Consider the following 23,208-nt stretch of genomic DNA (forward strand, 5'->3'; position numbering starts at 1 on the left):
GCCCCGCGGCCGTGTGACGGGCGGTGCAGAGCGGAGGGCTGCGGATGGCAGCAGCGATGGATGCTCCGCCGGGTGGCGGGGAAGGCGGTTCTGCTGTGCTTGAGAAGGACCCGTAGGACAGCATGCGGTCCCCGCGAGCCGGTGGCGGCCTCGCTTCTCTCGGACACCCAGCTGCCTTCGTGGGGTTTCTGTCCACTGAGGACTTGGGGTTTCCGTGGGCCTGTTCAGGTGCAGGCTTGTGGCGGCAGCGTCATACCGGCAAGTGCAGAGCCCCTGCAGAAGTCGGGTGCTCCTTCTGCCAGGATCCTGTGGAACGAAGCTGGCGCTTGGTCTCTGCATCGGGACTCCTTGAAGCGCGTTTGGCTCTGACCTGGTCAAGACACACAAATCTCTGTTGCTGAGTGTGAGACGCTGCATTTGACAAGGAATCTCTGGAGGGCCTTTTGTTGTGTGTATGGTGATGTTTGTGTAAGATAAAAATTAAATATCTGGATGTATTTTTAACTACTAATGATGGAAGGATGAGATGTAGATGCTATCTTGAGTCTTGAGGGGGACGCAAAACTTGGATATTCCAGGTGATGTAAAAAAAAGAAAAAAGGTACAACACAATTCTTCAGTACGGTGCCTTTTGGTGCATTCAGGAATGAGCACAGGAACAACAGCCTTTCTTATCGGTCAGTTAATTTAATGTTCTGGAATTTTCAAAGAAACATCTTCAGATGACATGCTATAAATTAGTTTTACTTTCTTGTACTTGGTGTAATTATTGAGTCATAGTTTATCTTGTGGAGGACGGCATACAAGTGGAGAGATGTTACATGTACTGTTGGTGTACAGAAGTTGCGTGCACACCAGTTGCTTCTCTGGAATGTATGTGTTGTCTCTGTGGCACTGACCTAACTTGCTGCCAGTTTTTCTCATGGTTGTGCTAGCGAAGGCAAAGTCTGCAGTGGTCATGCTGGTAACGGTGTGGCACTCTGCTGTAAACCCATATGTTATAAAGGAAAGGTAGACCTGGAGTGATGTCTGTGTGAACACAGAGAAAGAAGTTACCATCTTTGAACTGACAAAAGCTGCTTAATTTCTTCCTCCTTTCAAAAAGTACTCGGAAGGATTTAGTTAATTCAGCATAATAACATTCAAATCATGTAAATTGTTACCATCTAGTGTAGCTTTTCAACCTTGATTAAGACAATGTTTTCTTTTTAATTCTTCATTAGTACATGCTTGTATTGGGTTTCGTGGCAAGATTTTGATAGTGGGGGCGGCTGCAGGGGTGGCTGCAGACACCAGAAGCTGCCCCATATTGGCTAGAGCCCATTCCAGCCAGCTCCAAGACAGACCCACTGCTGGCCAAAGCTGAGCCCATCAGTGATGGTGGTAGTGCCTCTGTGATAACATACTTAAGAAGGGGTAGAAACTGCTAGGTAACAGCAGCCAAGAGAGAGGAGTGAGAGTATGTGAGAGAAACAACCCTGCAGACATCAAGGTCAGTGAAGAAAGAGGGGGATGGGGTGCTCCAGGCGCCGTTGCAGAAATTCCCCTGCAGCCCGTGGTGAAGACCGTGGTGACGCAGGTTGTCCGCCTGAAGCCCATGGAGGTCCACGGTGGAGCAGGTGGAGGTGCCCGGGAGGAAGTTGCAGCCTGTGGAGAGCCTGTGCTGGAGCAGGCTCCTGGCAGGACCTGTGGCCCCAAGGAGAGGAGCCCACGCTGCAGCAGTCTGTTCCTGAAGGACTGCACCCTGTGGAAAGGACCCATGCTGGTGCAGTTCTTGAAGAACTGGAGCCCATGGGAAGGACCCATATTGGAGAAGTTCGTGGACGACTGTCTCCTGTAGGAAGGACCCCACGCTGGAGCAGGGGAAGAACGTGAGGAGGAAGGAGCGGCAGAGATGAAGTGTTATGAACTGACTGCAACCCTCATTGCCTATCCCCCTGTGCTGCTTGGGTGGAGGAGGTAGAAGAGTTGGGAGTGAAGTTGAGCCTGGGAGGAAGGAAGAAGGGTGGGGGGAAGGTGTTTTTAGTTTTGTCTTTCTTTCTTTCTTTCTATCCTACTGTGTTATTTATTGGCAATAAATTAAATTAATCTTCCCTAAGTCGAGTGTTTCGGATGGTAATTGGCAAATGAACTCCCTGTCCTTATCTCAACCCACAAGCTTTTCATCTTACTTTTTCCCCCACCTTGCTGAGGAGCGGGAGTGAGAGAGCAGCTGGGTGGGTGTCTGATCAACCCACCACAATGCCGGAATAGACAGAACTGTGCAGTGCATCCATGTAGATTTTTTCCCTTCTGAGGGTAAAATCACAGTGTTAGAAGATGAGTTTTTGAAATGAGTTTGGGAAGATCAGAAGCAGATAATTCAACAGTTCTCATTTGAAATATGGTAGTCATCTGTCGAGTCAGTTATATGGATATAGTTATTTGCTTAGGCTGAAGATGTGTAATACTAATGAATCCATTGTGGTGGTGGCAAACTAATATTTGTTACTTCGATCTAAACCACTTCCTGGCAAAAGTAGATCTATTCATTATGCAGTTAACCCTAGTTTCATTGGGGTTAAAAGCTTAGGCAAAGGAATCACCAAGGAAGGTGTTTGGACAGGGCTGTTTAAAATTCTCGAGTCTCTGGTAAATAGTGAAGTTGAGCTAGATTTAGAAATGATTGCCATATTGAGCAAGAAGACATCATGCTGGCACCGAGCTGTCTGTGGCTGCCCTTTCCTTTGGGATCCTTGCCTGCAGACCTTTGGTTCTGTGTGGTGTTCGTGGTTTGATTCATGAACTGGGGGTAATGGTAGGCAGGAGAAGCTGGCAACTGAGTTTCCTTTGCAGCGCTGGGCATTCTTGTGAGAGGACAAAGGCAGTGACAGAGACTGCCGTAGTACCATGCACCTCAGGAGAGGTTTTCTGAACTGATAATGTAACTGTGAGTTCAGATCAATCCTCACTGATGGCAGTTTGTCTTCTTGTGCCCTTAAATGGCTGTATCACCAGTTCTGTGTAGCAGCGTTATCTGCTTTTCCCTTTGTAAATAAATCAAATTGTGATATTGCCCAAATGGCTTTCTTCAGGTGTTTCGCTGTGCAATGCCTAAAAACCTGTTGTGCTCTTGGGAACAGCCATTTTCTCATATCTAGATACAGTTTTTTAGCTTCATGAGACCAAGAATAGAATCCATGATCATCTTTTCCTGCTTCTTATTGATACTTAGAAAACACTGTGCTTTTGTAAGTTGACCAGAAAAGCATACGTCAACTCTTTTGAGAGAGACTGATGCCTGTGAAAGCTGTGGTACTGACCTTGAAGCCCAAACGATGAACGGGTTCATCAGGAATTATAAGGAAACAGTGTTTGGTCTGTTCAGAATATACAGCAGTACAGGTGTGTTAAATAGTAGAATTACAACAAACAAACAACCCCCCGGGTGACAAGCTGAGATGGCACATCAAAATGCAGGAGTGTCACATTTCAGTCTCCTGTGTGTCTTCCTCTGAACTATCACACTGTGCTGCAGGATCCGGAGAGATGCATCACAGGGCTGGGAGGAGGTGAGTGAAAACATGAGGAAGCAGGAGGATGGCCTTGTCATAGCTAGTGTCCATTTCTGCAGATAACTAAGAGTGTCTAAGAAAAATCTAGTCTTCTTAAGGCAGCTTTTTGTTGCTCCTTTCAAAGATGCTCTTTGCAGCTGGCAGGCTGTGCTGTTACTGTTTATTAATGAGTTGGTGTTGCCATAGGTTGGACTATCTATTTGCAGTACCTTTCAGATGATGAGAAAATACTAAGCCATATGCAAATCTCTTGCTCTTCTCTGGAGGGCTGGTGCAACCAGCAGCAGCTTTTGTGGTGCAGTTTATCCTTTCTGATTCTTAGACAAGTTGTAACTCACCCTCCCTGACAATAGGGAGATAAACTGTGTGAGTTGAACTATATATAAAACCTGGCTAAGGAAACACCTCAAATGAGATGCTGTAAGCTCACTTGTCAGTTGTCAAAGTCACTAGTTGCAAGTACTTGTCAGACACACACAAAAATGCCTTTCATGGCTGGCACTCACCATATTGTCACATGCACGAAAGCGATGTAACACTGAAGTCTGCTTTAGTTGTATGGGGCAAATCCAGAAATCATTTTAACTACTGTCAACTAAAATTCCACCATATGTTCAGTTTGAAAACACTCTCAGAGCAGAGAATGCACACCCTCCATGTTTCAAAGTGACAAAACTTGCTGAAGATGTCAAAGAAAATGAAAACTTCCATTTCTATTTTTCCTGCCTCTACCCTCCCACTGTCCTGCTGGCTTGTTAAAAAAACAACATAACTGATAGTAGAAAGTGTTTTCTAAAACAACACTTCTATCACTGACTCGTACCTAGGTTTATGTTTGTATTTCAGGCTTCAGGGGAGCTTTTTATGAGCTGTATTATTTCAAGCACAATGGTTAAGCACAGTACAAGTGTATTGTAATGTTTTGTAAAATGTAATTTAAGCTAAGAGGCAAACAGTTATTAATATTATATTGGCACACTCTCAAGTTTTGGCTATAGGCTAGGGATTCCTGCAGGCTTGGTACCTAGAATATCAAATGCATTTAAATACAAATTGTTGGGAATGGGGTTTGAGGTACAAGTAATAAATTGTCCTTTGTTTATCTGATAAGTAAAAAAAAAATACCTGGTCTAAAGTTTTCAGTAGTGTATTTGTATGTGAGATTTCTTCTGATACCGTTCTACTGAACAGTATCGTTGAGGCAGCTTTTGTTGTTGGTTTTAGTAACACAAAATCAATTACTTTGCAGACTTTTTAAAAGCTTCTTTAGGGGGAACTTGAGGTTGCATTTGATTTTTTTGTTTGACTATGTAGGTTTGACTTCTTGACAGTGGCTCAGGATTGCAGTGTAATCTAAACTGTCCTTTAGTATTGGACATAGCAATAAAATTTTAAATAGATCATTATTCAGAGTTGCTATTTTTCACACTATTTTATAGTGTGTTAACTTTAACTTTTTTTTAAAGAAGTGAGAGAAAAGTTTTCAATTCTGCAGTAGTTTCAGTGCAAATGTACTTAAATACTTGCCTTGTCCCATCTTGCTGCAGCTAAAGTATTAGAGCAGAGGGATTTGATGGAAAAAGGGGCTGTAAGTCTACATAGTATTATCAATGCTAATCATTCAAGAAATAGAAAGAAACCATATGAAGAAATTTTTACCATTAATAGTAGTAGAAATATGTGCTAATAAAACCTGAATTCCCGTGGAAAAATCTATAGTGTCCCTTCTCCTGCTATGTGATTGTGTTACCAGCTGTCCCTTGTGTTTCCTACCTGCCTGGCTGGGCAGATGGCAGCACGAGTGCCTCATTCATAGCTGTGTGTGCAAACTGGCCAGCTGGCTGGTTTTGGTTTTGAGTGTTTTGTGTTGTTTAAGAGAATAAGGGAATTAATTACGACTCTGTGAGAAGTAGTCCTTATAAATTTGGCTTCTTGTGTAACCATACACCAACTTCAACAAAAAATGTGGGAATTCAGTATCTCACCTCCTCTTTGTAAAATTTGGTTGGAGTTGACAGAAAGACTCTGAGGTTAATAACTAATGGGAGATTAATAAACAGGCTGTGTAATTGTAAATTGTAGGTCTTTTTTCCTAGAATTTCAAAACACTTGCACATCATCTTCCCAATCAGGTGTTTTTAATCCTGATGCTTTCTTAATATGGAAGGTGAAGTTTTAGAAATTTAAGCCTAATCTTCATCTACATATATGAGGAATATTTTACTACATGCCACCATGAATGTTCGGTTACGTGATCAAGCTCCTCTGCACAGCCCCAAGGGAGCTTGGAGAGGCAATGGCAGGAAGGGGAGCCCAAACAGTACCCTGCGGGGCTGCTCCCAGGCCCATCCCTGGAGCCAGCCCGTCGCAGGCCCAGAGGAGCACAGGGGCACAGGTGGGAACCCAAATCAAGGACCCTGAGGAGGGAGCACTCTGTCCAGGCCCCGGCCAGGGCAGTCCCAGCAAAGCCTTTGCCCCAGGGGGGTTGCTGCCTACTGCTGGGACACATGGGCTGCAGGGAAAACCAGCCTGGGATCCCACAGGACTTATTACAGGATGTTTAGGGGAGGAACCAGAGGTGAGGCAAAGGAGCGAGTTCAGGGGATTTGGGGAGGAACAAGTGTGGAAATATAGAGGGGTAAGGGGACAAAAAGGGCTGGTTGCATGTAGGCAGTTGGCTGGTCAGTGCACTTGCCTGGCCATGCCCTGCACCTGATCAGCGCTGTCTGTCCTGCTCCTAATTAAATCCCTTCCTGGCCCTGTCCTGGGTGAGGGCGCTCTGATCGGTGTGGGTGCAGCAGGGGTCAGGAGACAGGGCAGAGGGTCCCTGTGTCTGTGGGGCGTTGACTGAGCAAGTGCGAGTGTCTGATGGCCAGCAAAGATCAGCCTGGATGAGCTGGTGAAGTGGCCTGGGAGCAAGGGGGTCTGTGAGTCCCTGAGGGCAGCTCTGGGTGTGACAGCGCCTGCGTCTATAGAGGCGAGAACATGGGAGGGTCTGCTGTGGGACCAGGGGAATCCTGGTTGGCTCTATGTACCTGTGACGATCTGTACTGGCAACTGGAGCCAGGCTGTGTCCTCGAGGGCTCGTATGCCTGTAGACTGGGGATGGGGAGCCTGGGACCCAGGGGCCAGCTGCTGGGAGGGCCAGCTGCTGGAGGTGTCCACCTCATATGCCTGTATGTATGTTCTCGCAGGTGGACTTCCATCCTGCCCTGCCAGAGAGGGAAGCAGGATGAGGCGTCTGCTGCTGCCTTTGTGTGAGTGCTGAGTGTCTCTTGTAGCATATATGGGTGCTCTGTGCATTTGTGCCCACTGGGAATGCGTCTTCTCCCACTCTCCTTCTGGGACCTGGGGACGTTTAGCAGCAGCAGCCTCACCTCTCTTGGGCTGTTGCATCTGCTGTGGTTGAGTGTGCTGTGTCTCTTGTAGCATATATGGGTGCTCTGTGCATTTGTGCCCACTGGGAATGCGTCTTCTCCCACTCTCCTTCTGGGACCTGGGGACGTTTAGCAGCAGCAGCCTCACCTCTCTTGGGCTGTTGCATCTGCTGTGGTAATGTTTTCCTTTAGCAGTGAAGAGGCAAGTTAAGTATTTAAATATCTACTGAGCACACTTTTTATTCAAAGGTTAATTATTGTTTTAAGCATATAATCAAAATGCTTCCTTATTAATTTTTACCAAATCAATCTTATATTAAAAAAATTCATAGTTCTCTCCTAAAACTCTTCTGAAAATACCAAAGCAAGCTGTAAAATTGAAAGCCAGAGAGGTAAGTGTATATAAAACTACGCCTCCAGTGACTTGTCATTTAGTGCCTTCCCCAGGTAAAGGTAGCATCTGAGCATTTAATAGCTCTCAATTGTTTTTTCTTCGATGAATCTATGTAATGGTTGTTGAATTCACGTGTACTTGCCCATGGCAAGGAGTTCTGTAGCTTTACTGTGTTACATGAAGGGAGTGTTTCTTTGGTTCTGACCCTGCTGGTTTCATTTCACAGGCCTTAGTCCAGGGACAGGCAGAATGGTTGTTTTCCAGTCAGGATTTCGTAGATGTTTTTTCATTGCTTGCCCTTAAAATTTTCCTGGCTCTGACTATTTGTATTTATAGTAAAACTGCTTGTAACTAAACAATTTGGTATAGTTTCTTTTCACTTGTGGTCATTTGTTTGATTATAGAACTAAGCTGTTCCCTTTCCCGCTGCTCTCCAAAAGGCCGCTGGACTCGATGTCTGCTGTTTGTACCACTGATGCCTTCCCTGGGTCCCACTGACTGGATCTGATTCAGCGGAAGATTTCATCTAACATTCCCTGGGTCCCCAGGATGTGAACTGGAGCTGGCTGTGAGCCTCATGAAGGCTGCAGAGACTGGCTACTGAAACCACTCACTACTCAGTTGGGAGCATCTCTGTCCTTCATCCGGATAGGCATTCACACACCGTGTGATGGAATGCCCACCCATCACGTGCTGGAGATGTTGGGTCATTTGACAGGGGGATGATGGGGATGTGCAGCCCACGGGTGGTTCAGGGGAGTCTTTATGGCCAGCTGTTGCGGAAAGGCAAGGTATCACCAAAGCAGGAGGGGAAGACAGACCGAATGTGCGTATCCAGAAATGTCACTTACATTTCGATGTTGACTTAGATGCATTGCATGTATTTAGTAACCTGAAGTAGCTGATATCTCACCGAATGTGGTGTGTGCATAGTATGCAATATATATGACTCAAATCTAGTTTTATAATTTTCAATTGATCTTGTACAAGATCTCAACTTCACTGTGGGGTCTGTGTTTGTTGATTCTGGCTTGAGGACTTCAGTCTTTATGGTGTAGTAAAAGTTAAATACCAAGCCAAATTAATGTTATTTGAAGCAAAACTGGGGTTTGTCTTGTTTCAGGTGCACAAAGGATGCAATCACTTTTAGTGACTGTAAGCAATGACTCTCTCTGAATTCTGAAATACCAAATCATTGGTCAAAACAATGACTCTTGCCTGTTTTCTCTGGTTCAAATACATATTGCTGCCTGGGCAGAAATACCTTGGACCATCCCTGTAACCCATCTTCCTTTCTGGAGTCCAGCTCAATCTTTTTACTGATGTGAAATCCTGTCCTCATGTGGTTTGGTGTTTTCCACATCCAGTCTTCTCTGGACATTGGTTTGAATGAGTTAGTACATAGTCTTCTGAAACACACCACCTCCTGGGATTGGCTTGATAAGGGCAATGCATGAGCTCTCAGGTATTTTGTATCTTCTACAGTGCATTTCCTAAAATGACCTGAAGCAGTGCACAGACTGGGAACTGCTTGGGTGCTTGTGAACAGCTTGCTTCTGATGACCCTTGAAGCTGGAGCACTCTCTGCTGGGGCCTGTGCTTTCTGCAGTGAAGATACAAGTGGAATGGTTTTGTTCTTGGTTGCAGATGGGGCATAGCAAAGTGCTCCTGTCTTAGCTGCCTTTGTAAGTGGTGGTGGTTATGGTTCAGCACTGCTGCATTTTGGGAAGTCACTGTAGTTAATACCACAGTGTCCTGCAGTTCTGGTCCTTAGGGAAAGGAGATCCCTTGGCTTTCCTGGTGTGGTGAGTGCCTGGCGTTTTCCCGGGTGTCTGCTGGTGGGTTGTAGCATTGTACACTGTGCGGATCAGCCCTGCATATAGCTGTACAACTGTGAAATTGTTCCTTGGAGCTGTCACTCTTGAATGGGGAGTGAAGTGAAAAGAAAGTCGACCAACATCCAGGCCCTCCAGGAGCACACTGATGCTATAGTGGTGGTTCTCTAAGTGGAGCGAAAGAGAGAGTTTCTCTGTTGTTCTGGCAACTGTTGGGCCCCTTCCATCTCCTCCTCTTCCTCTCTCCAAATTCTCCCTAGATCCTAGTCCCATGAAGTGAAGGATAGAGCGTTATCTCTGGCATAACACCTAGCCCATCTCAGAGGCGAGCAAAAGAAGATAAATGAAGAATTGTTTGGCAGTCTCCTCTCAACTTTCTAGAGATGCCTGTCTGGAGGGCGGCTTTCCTAACAGAGGAGATCATCCCTCCATGGTGCTTGCTGGAACAAAGGAGGGCATGAGTTTAACCAGATGTGCAGGAGCAGCAAAGGCAGACAGTGACATAGCAGCACTGTTCACAAAGCAGCCCTGGCCTCTGCCACGTTCCAGACGTTTCTGGCTGGGACTTGTGGCTCTTGTCACAGGCTCCCCATCTTCTTTTGTCCTGCTGCCCGAGATCAGTGAGTTTCAGGGTCTGCTCTTATGTTCCTTCCGCCTCCTACAACCACCAGGAAGCATTTCCTCACTTTCCCTTCTGTTATCCTTCTCTCAGAGAAAATGTGTAGAAATAAAAATTGTGCAATTCCAGTTTGGCTTATTTAACATTTTTTTGTTTGAAAATGTCATCTTATTTTTACTGTCACATACACATTGGTAGTGAAAGATAAATAAAATAACCTGCTATCTGTATTCCTATTTCTTATAAAAAAAAAAGCAGCAAACTCAAATTCTTCTGTTTTATTACATAACTTCATTTATAGAGATAAGGGAGACTCTGACATAGTACTTACTTAAATCTCATTACGGTGTTTATTTCAGGCATTGAGGCATCATAGCCTTAGTGCCGCCAAATTAGGGGATTTTTGATGCCGTGGTAAGCCTGGACCCTCACCATTGCTGGAAGGCATGACGTGTAATTTATTTCTTCTTTTTAAAATACACAGGAACCAATTACAGTTGGAGGCAACAGATTTTTGCCAGCAGAAGTTTTGGCTTTTTGGCTTTTCAGTGTTTAGGTAAAACTGTGATTCTTTGCAAGCGTGTCTCCTTTGGAGAGGGGCAAGGTTCTTTGTCCAGTGGACTAGGTGGTGAAATCTTTCTCCAGCAAAGACCTGCAAAGTGTATGTTGTGTGCCTTAGAGGAGGAGGAGGTGGGTGAGTGCCAGCTGCCTCTTGGCTGGGGAACAGCAGCTGCTCTTACATTAGCTCCAGCCTGGCAGCTGAGGCAGGCAGGGGCTGTTTTGTGAGATTTTTTTGGTGACCTAATGGTTTTAGTCTTTGTATTTTTATGTTAGCTTGCCACCTCTTCTGGCATGAATTCAGGTCTCTTCGCCTACTATACTACCGATGCCCTTAATTTTATGTAGCCTGATGTTAGTCCAAGTGCAGCAAAAGCTGCAAACTTGAGCAGGTCCCTTTGTTTGTCCAGGTTGCCCCTAAGGGATTTCATAAGCCTAGGAATCAGAAAATGGTAGCTGTTCATCACACAGTAGTGTCCATAATAGCCGCAAGACAGGCTAAAACCGGAGAGTATCTGCATCTAAGGCCTTCCTGATTGATAGCTGTCTGTAGCCTCCTGTCCGCAGAACTGTTACGTGGTGACAAGAAGTGTTACAGAGTACAATTGCTTTGCCCATCTCTTACCTAGCTGTTGCAGACACTGGCAAGTTTTGGCTGAGAACACTAGTATTTTAAGTATTTTAAATACTTAAGTATTTTAATACCTTTAAGTATTTTAAGGCTTATAGCTGTGGGCCTAATAGAAAAGAGGGGCCTAGCTTTGTACCCTTGCTGAATGGAGAACCCAGCATGTGTTCAGCTTGTGCTTGTTCTGCTCTGCCAGTGGATGTTGTGGCTGGGAAACCTTGCTCAGGCCCAGCCTGAGCTTCCTCTGGGGCATGGGGGGATTCGGTGTGATGGGGTGCAGCGTGGGAGAAAGCGGGGTTATTGTGCAGGGAGCAAGGGCACACAGAGCATGTGTTAACTTTGTTTCCTAATGAGAAACCTGATCTCATGCTGCTTGCAGAATAACTCCTGAACTAGTTCAAAAGACGTGTATCCTTTATAAAAGAGGATCAAGAACCCTTCCACTTTCCCTTGACATGTTAATGGTGATAATCCAAGGCTGGGGAACGTTGCAGATGTACTTTTCTAGTTTGAGCTGAGTTGCTGCCAGAAGCCCGTGGACCTTTCTAATTCTACAGCAGCCTGCTTACATATGCATAAGTGTGTAAATCTATCCGTGCCCTTCTGTGTATTGCTTGGCTTTTTGACCTTCACCAGCATGGTCTTACAGCAGTATGTGTCTCAAAGGTGGTAGTCCCCAGTCTGCCCTGCCTCCCTTACTGCCTTTTGCCTTGCAGCAAAGGAGAGCGCAGAGCTTCGAGCTGCTGCAGGTTGTGTGCTTCTGCAGGCTGAAGGGAGCCTTTGTGGCCACGTGCTGCTGTTGCTCCATGCCTGTAATCTCGGGAGTTGCTCTTTGCATTTCTGAGGTTTTGCTTTTTCTGGTGATCCTTCCAAGTAAATAGTTAATCTGTGTCCATCCAGGTGAACAAAATCGCAAAGTAATTAACAATCTACATCAACAGCTATATCTGTTTTCCTCTGAATGAATGCGTGTACTTGGCAGCTACTGTCTCTGGCCTGAGCATACCTTCTGAGCAAAGTCATTGTGCAAAGTGAAACACCTGCGGAGAGTTTGAAACACAAACATTATTTCAGAGCAAACTTTTCTTTACTGGTCAAACGTGACTATGGGAAGCTTTGTATGCAATTTACTCATATAGCTTATGACTGTGCAGATATGCAAATACAGCATATGGTTTGTTCACAACGTGTGCATTTGAGGACGGAATTTCTAAATTGGCAGGCTCACATTTGATCCCTCTTCAAAAGTATAATTCTTTCTGTTTGACCTTTTATTTTAGCTGCTTTACAGTCTTCTTGTATCACATGATACTGTGGCATTGCTATTGAAAAATAAATGTGAACACAAAAATGTGTGTGTGTATGCCCCATACATGCAACCTTTCTGTTCCCCAAATCTTATGCTTTGTTGATTTGTCATGAGAAAAAGTAGAGATACCACTGAAAGTCACCTATTTAGTCTTAAGGTGAGTCTGCTAAGATTTGACTTACGTTCTGTTAATGGAAATTTAAAAAAAACACCCCTGAGTTTGTCTAGTTGTCTTGTTGAGTAGTGCATCATTTTGTCAAAAGCTTCCCATAACTTCCTTATGGACCGAGAAGGTTCATAAGGAATAGCAAGTACGGAGATGGCTCTTAACGTCAGCAAACTTTTCTATCTTTCTACCATTTTCTTTATTTTGTGGGAAAAACAGAGGACTTTCAGTGCATCCCAGCTGATAAACTATAGTGAATAAGAAAATTGTATTGCACTTCTGATAGCTAAAGGTGGCAGTTTGAGATAAGAGCTGACCACTTGTTCCAGTGCAGAATTGTCTCCCTCCTTTTCCATTAACTTTCTTTTCTATGTTTCTGTGTGAAAAGCAGATACCTGCATGACAGTTCTGTACAGTAGTTGAGAAACTGCAGGAAGTCATTTGCAGAAGGTGAAGCTGGATTAAATGAGTTGAGAATTAAAGTTCAGACTTTTCAGTGGGAGGTTACCTAATAACGTGAGCAATTTATCAAAGATTGCAGTAGATTATTCACAACTAGATTTTTTTAAAAAACAGGATTAAATGTTTTACTAAAGAGTGTGGTTTAGTTTGGACAGGAGCTAACGGAGGTGAAATGATCTGTGTTACTCAGTTTACAGCGGAGCTGCTTGTGACACATCTGATGCTGAGGTGGCTGTTATACTAGGTCAGCTCCATGGCAGAACCTGTATTTTCTTCCTCATCCTCCTCCACAAGATTGCCAGCTTTGATACAGTACCAATGTGTCAGTGGTAAATTAAGATCAGTGATTGTTCATCTGTCTTTCAGCCATCATCTTTCATTTTTAAACCTGGTTTCACTGTGGTCTGAATAGGACTTCAGCCATTTTTAATATTATAGTTTCTTCTGTTTTGTTTTATAGGATCATGGATTTTCCAGGACACTTTGAGCAAATCTTTCAGCAGCTCAACTACCAGAGGCTTCATGGCCAGCTTTGCGACTGTGTCATTGTGGTGGGAAACAGGCATTTCAAAGCCCATCGCTCTGTTTTGGCAGCATGTAGCACACATTTCCGAGCTCTGTTTACAGTAGCAGAAGGAGATCAGACTATGAATATGATTCAGCTGGACAGTGAAGTGGTGACAGCAGAAGCTTTTGCTGCTCTGATAGACATGATGTATACTTCCACACTAATGCTTGGGGAGAGCAACGTTATGGATGTCCTGCTGGCTGCTTCTCACTTACATTTGAACTCTGTTGTTAAAGCATGCAAACACTACCTTACTACCAGGACGCTGCCGATGTCTCCACCGAGTGATAGAGTTCAAGAGCAAAATGCGCGCATGCAGAGGTCTTTTATGCTCCAGCAGCTTGGACTAAGCATCGTGAGCTCTGCATTAAATTCCACTCAGAGCACAGAAGAACAACCAAATACTATGAGCTCCTCGATGAGAAGTAACATCGAGCAGCGCACTACTTTTCCTATCCGTCGTCTCCACAAACGTAAACAGTCTTCTGAAGATCGGGCCAGACAGCGCATCAGGCCTACCATGGATGAGTCTGTTTCCGATGTGACTGCAGAGACCGGGCAGTCAGTAGTTCATTCACGGGAAGATTTCTTCTCACCTGATTCACTGAAGATTGTGGACAACTCTAAGGCTGACACTGTTGCTGATAACCAGGAGGATAATACTATTATGTTTGATCAGTCTTTCAGTGCTCAGGAAGATGCTCAAGTGCCCAGCCAGTCTGACAACAGTGGAGGAAACATTTCACAGATGTCCATGGCATCCCAGGCAACGCAGGTGGAAACCAGCTTTGATCAGGAGGCTGCTTCTGAGAAGAACAACTTCCCATGTGAGAATCCAGAGGTCAGTCTGAATGAAAAAGAGCACATGAGGGTGGTGGTGAAGTCTGAACCCTTGAGTTCCCCAGAGCCTCAAGATGAGGTGAGCGATGTCACGTCCCAAGCAGAGGGCAGTGAGTCTGTTGAAGTGGAAGGAGGAGTAGTGAGCGCAGAGAAGATAGAACTGAGTCCCGAGAGCAGTGATCGTAGCTTTTCTGACCCACAGTCCAGTACGGATAGGGTGGGAGACATCCATATTATGGAGGTGTCAAATAACCTGGAACACAAGTCTACTTTCAGTATCTCAAATTTTCTAAATAAAAGCAGAGGTGGTGGCTTCGGTGCTAGTCAAAACAGCGATGACAACATTCCAAATACCACCAGTGACTGCAGAATGGACAGTGATGCCTCTTATCTGATGAGTCCAGAGTCGGGGCCTGCTGGTGGCCATTCATCCACCACTGTCTCTCATGTCGAGAATCCATTTAGTGAGCCTGCAGACTCTCATTTTGTTAGACCAATGCAGGACGTGATGGGTCTCCCCTGTGTACAGACTTCTGGGTACCGGGCGGCAGAACAGTTCAGCATGGATTTTCCACGGTCGGGCTTGGGCTTGCACTCCCTGTCAAGGGCAATGATGGGCTCAGTAAGAGGTGGAGCTAGCAGCTTTCCTGGCTACCGCCGCATAGCCCCCAAAATGCCTGTGGTGACCTCCGTCAGGAGCTCCCAGCTGCAAGATAACTCATCCAGTTCCCAGCTGATCATGAATGGGACCACTTCTTTTGAAAACGGGCATCCGTCGCAACCTGGTCCGCCACAGCTGACGAGGGCATCTGCAGATGTCCTTTCAAAATGCAAGAAGGCCTTATCTGAGCACAACGTCTTGGTTGTAGAAGGTGCACGGAAGTATGCATGCAAGATCTGCTGCAAGACGTTTTTGACCTTGACAGACTGCAAGAAACACATCCGTGTGCACACGGGAGAAAAGCCTTACGCCTGCCTGAAGTGTGGCAAACGGTTCAGCCAGTCTAGCCACCTGTATAAACACTCCAAGACAACCTGCCTGAGGTGGCAGAGCAGCAATCTGCCTAGCACTTTGCTTTAACCTTCTCCACCCCGGGCCTGAAGGAGAATGCCAGTGCAGATGTCTAGCTCCCTGAAGCACTGCAGGAATATGAACACTATTTTCTTCAAGGCTGCAGGCTCAGAGGCTGCTCTTGTTGGTCAGTGAACACTTACGTGTGATTGTGCCACACACACAAAAGTCTTGGTTCTGTTAATTGGGGATATTATTGTATCTACCTCACAGGGGTGTTGTGAGGCTTAAACAGCTGTAAGCAAAGAACTTGGAGATCCTCAGAAGTCGCACTGTAGATGTGCGAAGCATTACTATGATGTATGTTCAGGCCTTGGGCTGATCGGGATACAATCCCTAGAGCTAAGCAGTTCCTTTGCAGGGCAGAGGGGTGAGAGCGTAGTTATCTCATGAAGTAGCACGTTTCAAGAATGAGAAACTGAAGTGCAAATTTCCTCTTTTTTTTCTAAAGTATTTTGTAAAAGTGAAAGCATTTAAATAAATCACCTTTAAAACAAGTTGCTGCATTACATATGGATAGTAACGCAAGAGCTGTTTACTGTAACTAATGTAGACTTTAAAAGAGAAAAACAACTTTGGATGCACCTGTCTGACATAATACTTTAAAGTATGCTAATTATAAAAATAGTTCTAGGGTTATGAATGTATGTTTGGCTGTTTTGTAGTAAAGGACACTGTGTAATGAAGGTGCTTAAATTAAATCCAAGACAAGTAACTTTTGGACTACCAGATGTATATATACTTTGAATACAGCAAGATCTGGATGTTTGACTGATTTTTTCTGTAGAAACTTGTATTAAGTGATAAGTGAAGTACTGTTTCTTGTTCGTGCTATTCTTAGCAGCATTTTAACCAATTTGTATCTCCTATGTTAAAATTCTATATACACAGAAGTCTGAAAAGAGCTTGTCTTTGTCTGCTTTGTTATTTTGAAGGAGAGAGAGAATTTGTGATGGCTTTTTTTACTGTGTAAGATAGTCTCTTGCTGTTTCCAGATGCTGATAGTCAATCTGATCCCCATTAATTGCATAAGCATATTGTCCTTTTCTGACACTCTTATCTTCAGGCTTTAATTTCCTCCTCTGTACACTTACTTACTGTCCTTCACAACTATGGATTGTTCCTCAGATCAAACCAGTCAGGAATGATCTTCATTTGCCATATTTATTTATGTCTCTCTATAAAATGTAGTTGTCAAATCCAGTCCTTCCACTTAAAGTAGTATCATAAATGTACTTTTCCACATAAATTAAAAAAATCTAGCATAAATTTAATTTAAAAAATAGCACTGTACACTTTGTATAGCAGAAATTCAGTGATCGTTATTCTTCAAGTGAATTGTGTAAATCTTGTTTTAATTTCCTCTTTGATACCATTGTAACTAATACTGTCTGCAGTCTCTTTTTTTCTGTGTTAAAGATGCACATGAACTAACTGCTGGTGTTCAGCATATTAGGTTTCTAAACAAAATTTTGGAGCACTTCTGCTGATTAATGTTGCTCTACCATATACGAGCTGGGTCAGGGCTACAGCATGTCCATTCTGCTCAGGAGAGACAGAAGATTTACATTTCCTGGTATCTAAGTCACAGAGCAAGAGCTTTCCGTTAATATAAAAAAAATTTGCAAACCTTCCCCTCTTTATTTTATTCTGTATAGGAAATGTATCCTGTGTGATGATATTCAGCAGTTTTATGGAGTTTGTGCTACATAATAGTTAGCCTTCTTAAACATCTTGGACTTATATTTGGATAAACTGAAGATAAAATTGTAATCCACAGTCCTGTAGGTCATTTACCAGGATGAACTATCAAAACTGTTGAAGCACAGAAACCAGTCAGTCATTGTCAGACCAAAGGAAACATGGAAATCTTTCTGTACTTGGCTTTCTGTGAAACAATAGTCCACTAATGAAGAAATGTATCTTCATCTCTAATTACACTGCTTCACATTGAAAAAAAAATGCCAAATGTCTGTCAATGTGTCATTTGCACCTTGAGCATCCAAGGTAAACAGGAACATGGAAACGTAGTGAATGATTGAATTAATTCCTTTAAAATGTTAAGATTTTGTTATAGGATTTATTTAATGGTCATATTTCTGGCTCTTGATTTTATAAGCATTAAGGAAATACACAGCATTTTTTTTAAAGCATTAGGATATGCCACGTTTTGTTTGATAATAATTTTGATATCAGGGGACTAACAGCATTGAGCTATACTAAACAATCTCACTGAAACATCAATAAAATGCAGTATTTTGTACTTTAATAGTTTCTTGTGTTGCCTTATTAGTAACGTTCTGATTGTTTCATCTTCCTTGCATTTCTAGTGTTTTGTTTTAAAAATAGGGGATTTTTTACATTTTCTATCTGTTCCCTATAGCACATCTGAATTCCTTGAATTCTTATGATGCATAGGAATAAAGCATTTATGTGCGTAAGGAGATTGGAGTAATTAAGAACTAATATGAGCAAATAAACTTATTTAACTGTACTTTCGTTCTGTTTTTATAAAAATTTTAATGTCGTTGTGAAATACCAGACCTTGTGCAGGAGGACTTCTTTCTTTAAGAAAAAATTCAACTTGGAGCATTTTTGGAAGTAGCAACTTTAAATTTCATTATTCATTGACATCTAGTGCATCTGGAGGAGCACACTGCAAACCCAGGAACCTGTGGCCAGCTTGTTGCTTTCCTAGTCTTCCAGTATGAAGCGACATCTCAGAATGGTATCTCCACTTAGCTATCCCCTACTGTAAAATGAGAGTACCTCATCTCAAAGCCTGGTAACATTGTCAAAGAGCTTATTACCCTGACTTTTGTTCAAAATTTAACTTTACAAATGCTACAGTGAGATCTCATGTGAAGATGTCGGTATGTTAGTATTATGAAACATCTGAAAATAAACCGTACATTTTTGTGCTGCTGCTGCGTCTGACTTGATGTACTTGTTTATGTTATCCTGGTGTCTTTGCCAACAGCATATAATGGATTGACTAAACAAGTAATGCTTGTGTGTTAGCTGATTGGGCTCTTTGTGTTACTAGATCACTTGGCAGTGCAAAATAATCCTATTGAAATGTAGGCACGCATGTAGGCATTTTTGTCAAATGGGGCCAAGCACATAGTGCTGCCTGTGGCCGGCCTCCTGCTTCATGCTGAGGCTTTGCCAATTTTGAGGGGACACGTGATACCTAATCAACAAGAAGTGGGTCCGTATTTGAGCCAGTATAAAGTCTTGAAGGACTGTGTTGTCCCCTCAATGCTTTGTTTGAACCAGCAGAGTGCAGCTGGACTTCACTGTAGTGGCTTTGATCAGGCTCAGGGTGGTTTAGTGTCTCATGGAGCCACTGCCTCAGTGTGGTGGGCTGTCTTCTGGCTGGCTCTCATTAAAGATGTTTCATGCAGATCATTTGAGATGCGCTGTGGCTGGCTGACCTACTTGCAGGGATTCTTGCTCCTACTGCAGCCTTGATTGGAAGGGGCGCATTGCCTGCATCTCCCTCATCAGATGAAGGCTGGAAAGCTTTGGGATTCTGGGAGCATCCCTACCTGTGCATGGAAATCATTGACATTTTTTTCAGCTGTATCAGTTCCCTGATGAATTCACTTTGTGACTGCGCAGGTGCTTGTGCTGGCAAGGGAGCAAGGATGAGTGGCTAGGTAATGGCATGATTATTTTTGGTAACAACATCTGAATGCCCATCACTGACCTTCCAGGTCTGCAGCACAAGGCAACTAGCAAAGGCTGTTTTGGTGACCTGCTTAATAAAATGTATTAGTGCTGACAAGAATAAATTGCATTACATGATAGCGTAATTCATGTCTTGAATAGACATCAGGTTAGTTAAATAGATTTTGAAAAGGCGTAAAACCAGCAGGCTGTAATTTAAGTGTTATATTGCACTCTCTTAATTTTTCTTAATAATATATGAAAATAAGTTCAGTCTGGAGGTTCCTGTAAAAAGGAATACTCTGAACTAATGTAAGATGTCAGTTGGTAGAAGCCATACATTAATACTACCTCTGTGTAACTATGTGTTTGTAGGAGCGCATGCTTAGCTGAAGCCTTGTGTTCACTTACACTGTGGAACCACTTTTGAAGGCCTGCTGTTCCTGCCAGAGAAAGTAGTCTTGGAAAGACTCTGGCAAAGTTTCCTGTTGGAAAACTTGCACAGAGGCTAGGCTGTGTGCTCTGTCCTCTGCCGGTTGTCTCTGCAGACGGCTGCTACAGGTCACTCGTGTCAGTGACTTCCAGCAGGGTACTGTAATCTCACTAGGTCAGTCCACAAGCATCTCGTGCTCATAATTCAACCTTGTAAAACACTACCAAACCACAAGAAGAATATCTCTGTTCAGGAAGTCCAAGGGAGGGGTCTGTCCCTGACAATCGTTTAAACATCAGTAGGTACTTTGAGTGCTGAGCTGCTGCAGTGAATACTCTCACTTCTGTGGCAGTTTTACCACCTTTACTGCTTATGTGTCACGTGATGGGGGCTGACCCTTGCAAGCAGCTGAAAAGAGCAAGCGTGACACTTGGCTCCGTAGCCACCAGCCACCCGTCCAGAGGGACAGCGTTCCAGTGCCTCTTCCCTGCTGTGCTCAGGGCTCTTCCTCCTGCTGTGAGCACACGGTGAATGAAGAAATAGCTCTGCCGGTGTGAAATGCTTCCCACGCAGCAGGGCAAGTGCAAGTCTTCTTGTTTGCATCAGTGCCATCAGCCAAATAACCACCAAAACAGGCCACTTGAAAGGCACCTGCAAAGTGATTGTTACTCTTTATGCCAGCCTGTAAGGAAATACTTGTTCTTAGCACAAACGAATCGTAAAAGCCTGTACTTTACTCAGTAACAATTTTGTTCCTGGTAGAATATACTCTTCATAAGAGATTATTATTATGGTCGTTACTGAAATAATGTTAACATCTACGCGACATCTGTAAAATCCATAATCCATTGTCATTGTTGCTCTCTGAATTCCTTGTGGGAAGATGCTGACGCAATGATCTGGAGGCCCAGCACAGCTACTTTGCCCTGGGAGCTGCTGCAGCTCACCACACTGGCTAGCTATTTAGGTGTTGGTGGCACAAAGTTTTGACTAGTGATTGTTGGTACAGAGCATGTCCAGAATTTACTGAGCAAGAAATCCTGTTCAGAGGTGTTTGCCCTTGGACAGAGACTCGGCAAGGCTTACCTGTGCTTTGCTGTCAGTAGGTTCAGCTCTGACCAGCCACACTCAGACTTGCCTAAAAAAACTGCAGGTTCCTTTAAGCAGGGGCACAGAGATAAGGTTAACATTTTATCATTTACAGGTTTTTAAGTATTTTTAGAAAGCAAAAACTTTTCAGTAAGGGCATACTGATGATTTTTGTGGCTGGCAGAGCAAAAAGATCGACAGTGCAGAAGGTACTCTTCTCGAAGAAATTCCAAGATGCGACACCTGAAATGTGCTTCAGTCACTGAGGCAGCCTTATTTACAAGTTTGTGTCCATTTCTTAACATGCTTGCAGAATCTAATACAAGTGCTCAGATACCAGTTCATTTACACTTAACTATTTCTCACATCATTAGGGGTCACAATAACCTCTCAAATACTTAGTCAACATCCTTCAGCATTACAGTAACTTCACCAATACCGGAATCTTTAGTGTCAAAACTCAAAAATCATACAGACCAGCAAACTAACCTGATGGACTTGCGCCCATGTAATACAGCCAAGGTTTTCACATCAAAGTAAATCCTTCTGATTTCTCTTATGTCAATTGGAAACTTTCCAGCCAGTAGAGATGCTCAGGAGACCACTGCCTTCCTATCTACCATCATGGCTACAAACTTTTCCTTGGTCAGCAGAGGTCTCATTAGAAACTTCCCAAACACTTTCTGCTTCTGATGGGCAAGCATACAGTAATCAGCAAGGCTTGTGAATCAAAGCGTATTGATAAACATGTCGGATACTCTCTGAGGCATGAAGCAAAGGTCTTCCTTTAACTAGCCAGCATCAATAACTAATCAATTAACATCTTCCAATAGCTATTATTGCTATCAGAGTATGGCTCATTTAACATCAAGAGAAATTCAAGCAGAGAATTCAGCATGAACAATACTTGTCATGGGGCAGAAAGAGAAGTACAGAGTGTACTAGATGAACTTTAATTCCCAAGCACAGGCTTTTCTCTGTGTGTTTCGGCTCCCTCCCTGCAGCAGGCTTACGACAATACCAGCTGCTGCCCTCCCCTCTCATCTGTTAAGAAATGTTTTGGATTATTATGCAGCACCCTGCTCAGCTTTGATACGGGATGAGAGTTGGAGAAAACAGTACACTGCTGCTCTCAGAGGTGCAGACTCATGGACTTTCTTTTACCCTTTCCAGAAACCTTCCTGTGCTGTACAATAATGAACAGTAAATTGAGCAGTTCAAGCATGTTATGGACGGTTACTGACCTGGGCTTTCCTCCAGAGGCTGTTCTCTGTCCATCCATCTGGCTGCAGCACAGCACCAACTGCCTGCAGGCTCGGCCACCTCTGGCAGCGTCACCGCCTGGCACACACTGCTTGCCTTGTGCCTGACTTGCCGTGAGGAGAGCGCTGGGCACTGGTCACCTTCCAGGAGGGGTCTGGCCGGGCTGCGGCCTCCCTGCAGGAGGAAGCATGAGGCTCTTCCTCCTGGTCCGTGGGTGCCGAGAGCTCCTACCCGCAGTTTGGCAGAGAGGGGCTGGGGGGAGCACTGCTGGGACCCCCGCCAGCAAGCTCCTGAGCTAGGAATGAGACACTTTCCTTTTACCTGTTGCAGGCCCTCTCCCCCTCCCCTTGAGCCATCATTTCACAAAAGCACCAGTTTCGCGTCCATCCAGCAGCTGAGGCTTTGTTACTTCTCCCTTTTTCAGCGCAATTTCTATGGGCATGAGTGGCTCTCACCAAGACCCGAAGTGTAGTTGAAGCCTTTGGGCAGCACAAGGAAGGGTCTTTCCTCCCTGGGCACGGGGGTGCTGGCTGGGCACGTGGCATCACCAGGCAGAGCCGTGGCAGGGAGGCGCTGGGTGGTGCAGGTGCAGAGTTTGTACCGGCTGAAGGTCCCAGGCTGCCTGCAGCATCTGGCACCTTATTCAGTTGCTCTAAGAAGTAGGCGGCTGGCTGGCAGGGAGGAGAGGGCTGCCTCTGGTGCTCGGACCATGTCCCTGGTCCATCCCTCTGGGCTGATGTGGGGAAGTGTCTGGGTGGGTGAGGCCAACACTGCACTGATTGAGAGCCACAGCTCACAAGGAACCTGAGTCCTGGTCTGCTTTTCATCACGTTCCCCAGCACGAGGACTGGGAGCACACGGAGCTGGCAGGAGTCTGGTTTAAAACCGGTGAGAGTGATCTCCACACCATGCAGCGGGGACACCCATGGGGCTGGCCGGGGTGGGTGGCACCACGTGGCCATGACTGGCAGGTCTGTGAACAGATTCTGCAGGCAGTGGGCAGGGCTCTCCCATCTGCTTCATGGTCATAGGTGCCAGGAGGGCACGAGGGGATGGGACCATGGGAAGGCCAACGTGTGCCCCAAGCAGCCTCACCACCGTCAGGCAGGGATGGGCCAGCCGAACCCCCATCTTGTCCCCCCACCAGCCCTAGCAGGCTGCACTTGCCAAGGCTTCCCCACCATCCCGCAGAGGTAGAACATGAAAAGAAGCTAAATTGAACTGGCTGCTTCATCATACATGTGTTCATACATGGGGAACACAAATTCACAATTTGCAGATGTGTCCAGCTGTGGCAGTGCTGTTGCTGCAAGACTGTGCACAGGACAAGTCTCTGGGAGAACTCCAGCAAAGTAACATGACTGTGCTT

The 23,208-nt window shown here is 44.7% G+C and overlaps 1 protein-coding gene across 2 annotated transcripts; it reads left to right on the plus strand.

Moving 5' to 3' along the window:
- Positions 1–7,733: 7,733 nt before the first annotated feature.
- On the plus strand, positions 7,734–18,304 carry ZBTB5 (zinc finger and BTB domain containing 5). 2 transcript variants are annotated; one of them, XM_009280631.2, is made up of 2 exons: positions 7,734–8,151; positions 13,363–18,304. In XM_009280631.2, exons 1-2 carry the CDS (start codon positions 8,048–8,050, stop codon positions 15,389–15,391), a joined length of 2,133 nt encoding a protein of 710 aa, XP_009278906.1. In that variant the 5' UTR covers positions 7,734–8,047; the 3' UTR covers positions 15,392–18,304. The 2 variants fall into 2 exon arrangements, 1 of the variants encoding a protein (XP_009278906.1); XR_657642.2 differs by lacking the exon at positions 13,363–18,304 and adding an exon at positions 8,449–10,000 and having other exon boundaries at positions 8,065–8,151.
- Positions 18,305–23,208: the final 4,904 nt, after the last annotated feature.

The sequence above is a fragment of the Aptenodytes forsteri genome, unplaced genomic scaffold (genome assembly GCF_000699145.1).
Source record: "Aptenodytes forsteri isolate BGI_AS27 unplaced genomic scaffold, ASM69914v1 Scaffold203, whole genome shotgun sequence".
Taxonomy (NCBI): domain Eukaryota; kingdom Metazoa; phylum Chordata; class Aves; order Sphenisciformes; family Spheniscidae; genus Aptenodytes; species Aptenodytes forsteri.

Coding starts and splice junctions, on each gene's coding strand:
- ZBTB5 (XM_009280631.2), top strand. CDS start 8,048: ATGATGGGGATGTGCAGCCCACGGGTGGTTCAGGGGAGTCTTTATGGC. Junction 8,152..13,362: donor GAGGGGAAGACAGACCGAAT/GTGCGTATCCAG, acceptor TTTGTTTTATAG/GATCATGGATTTTCCAGGAC.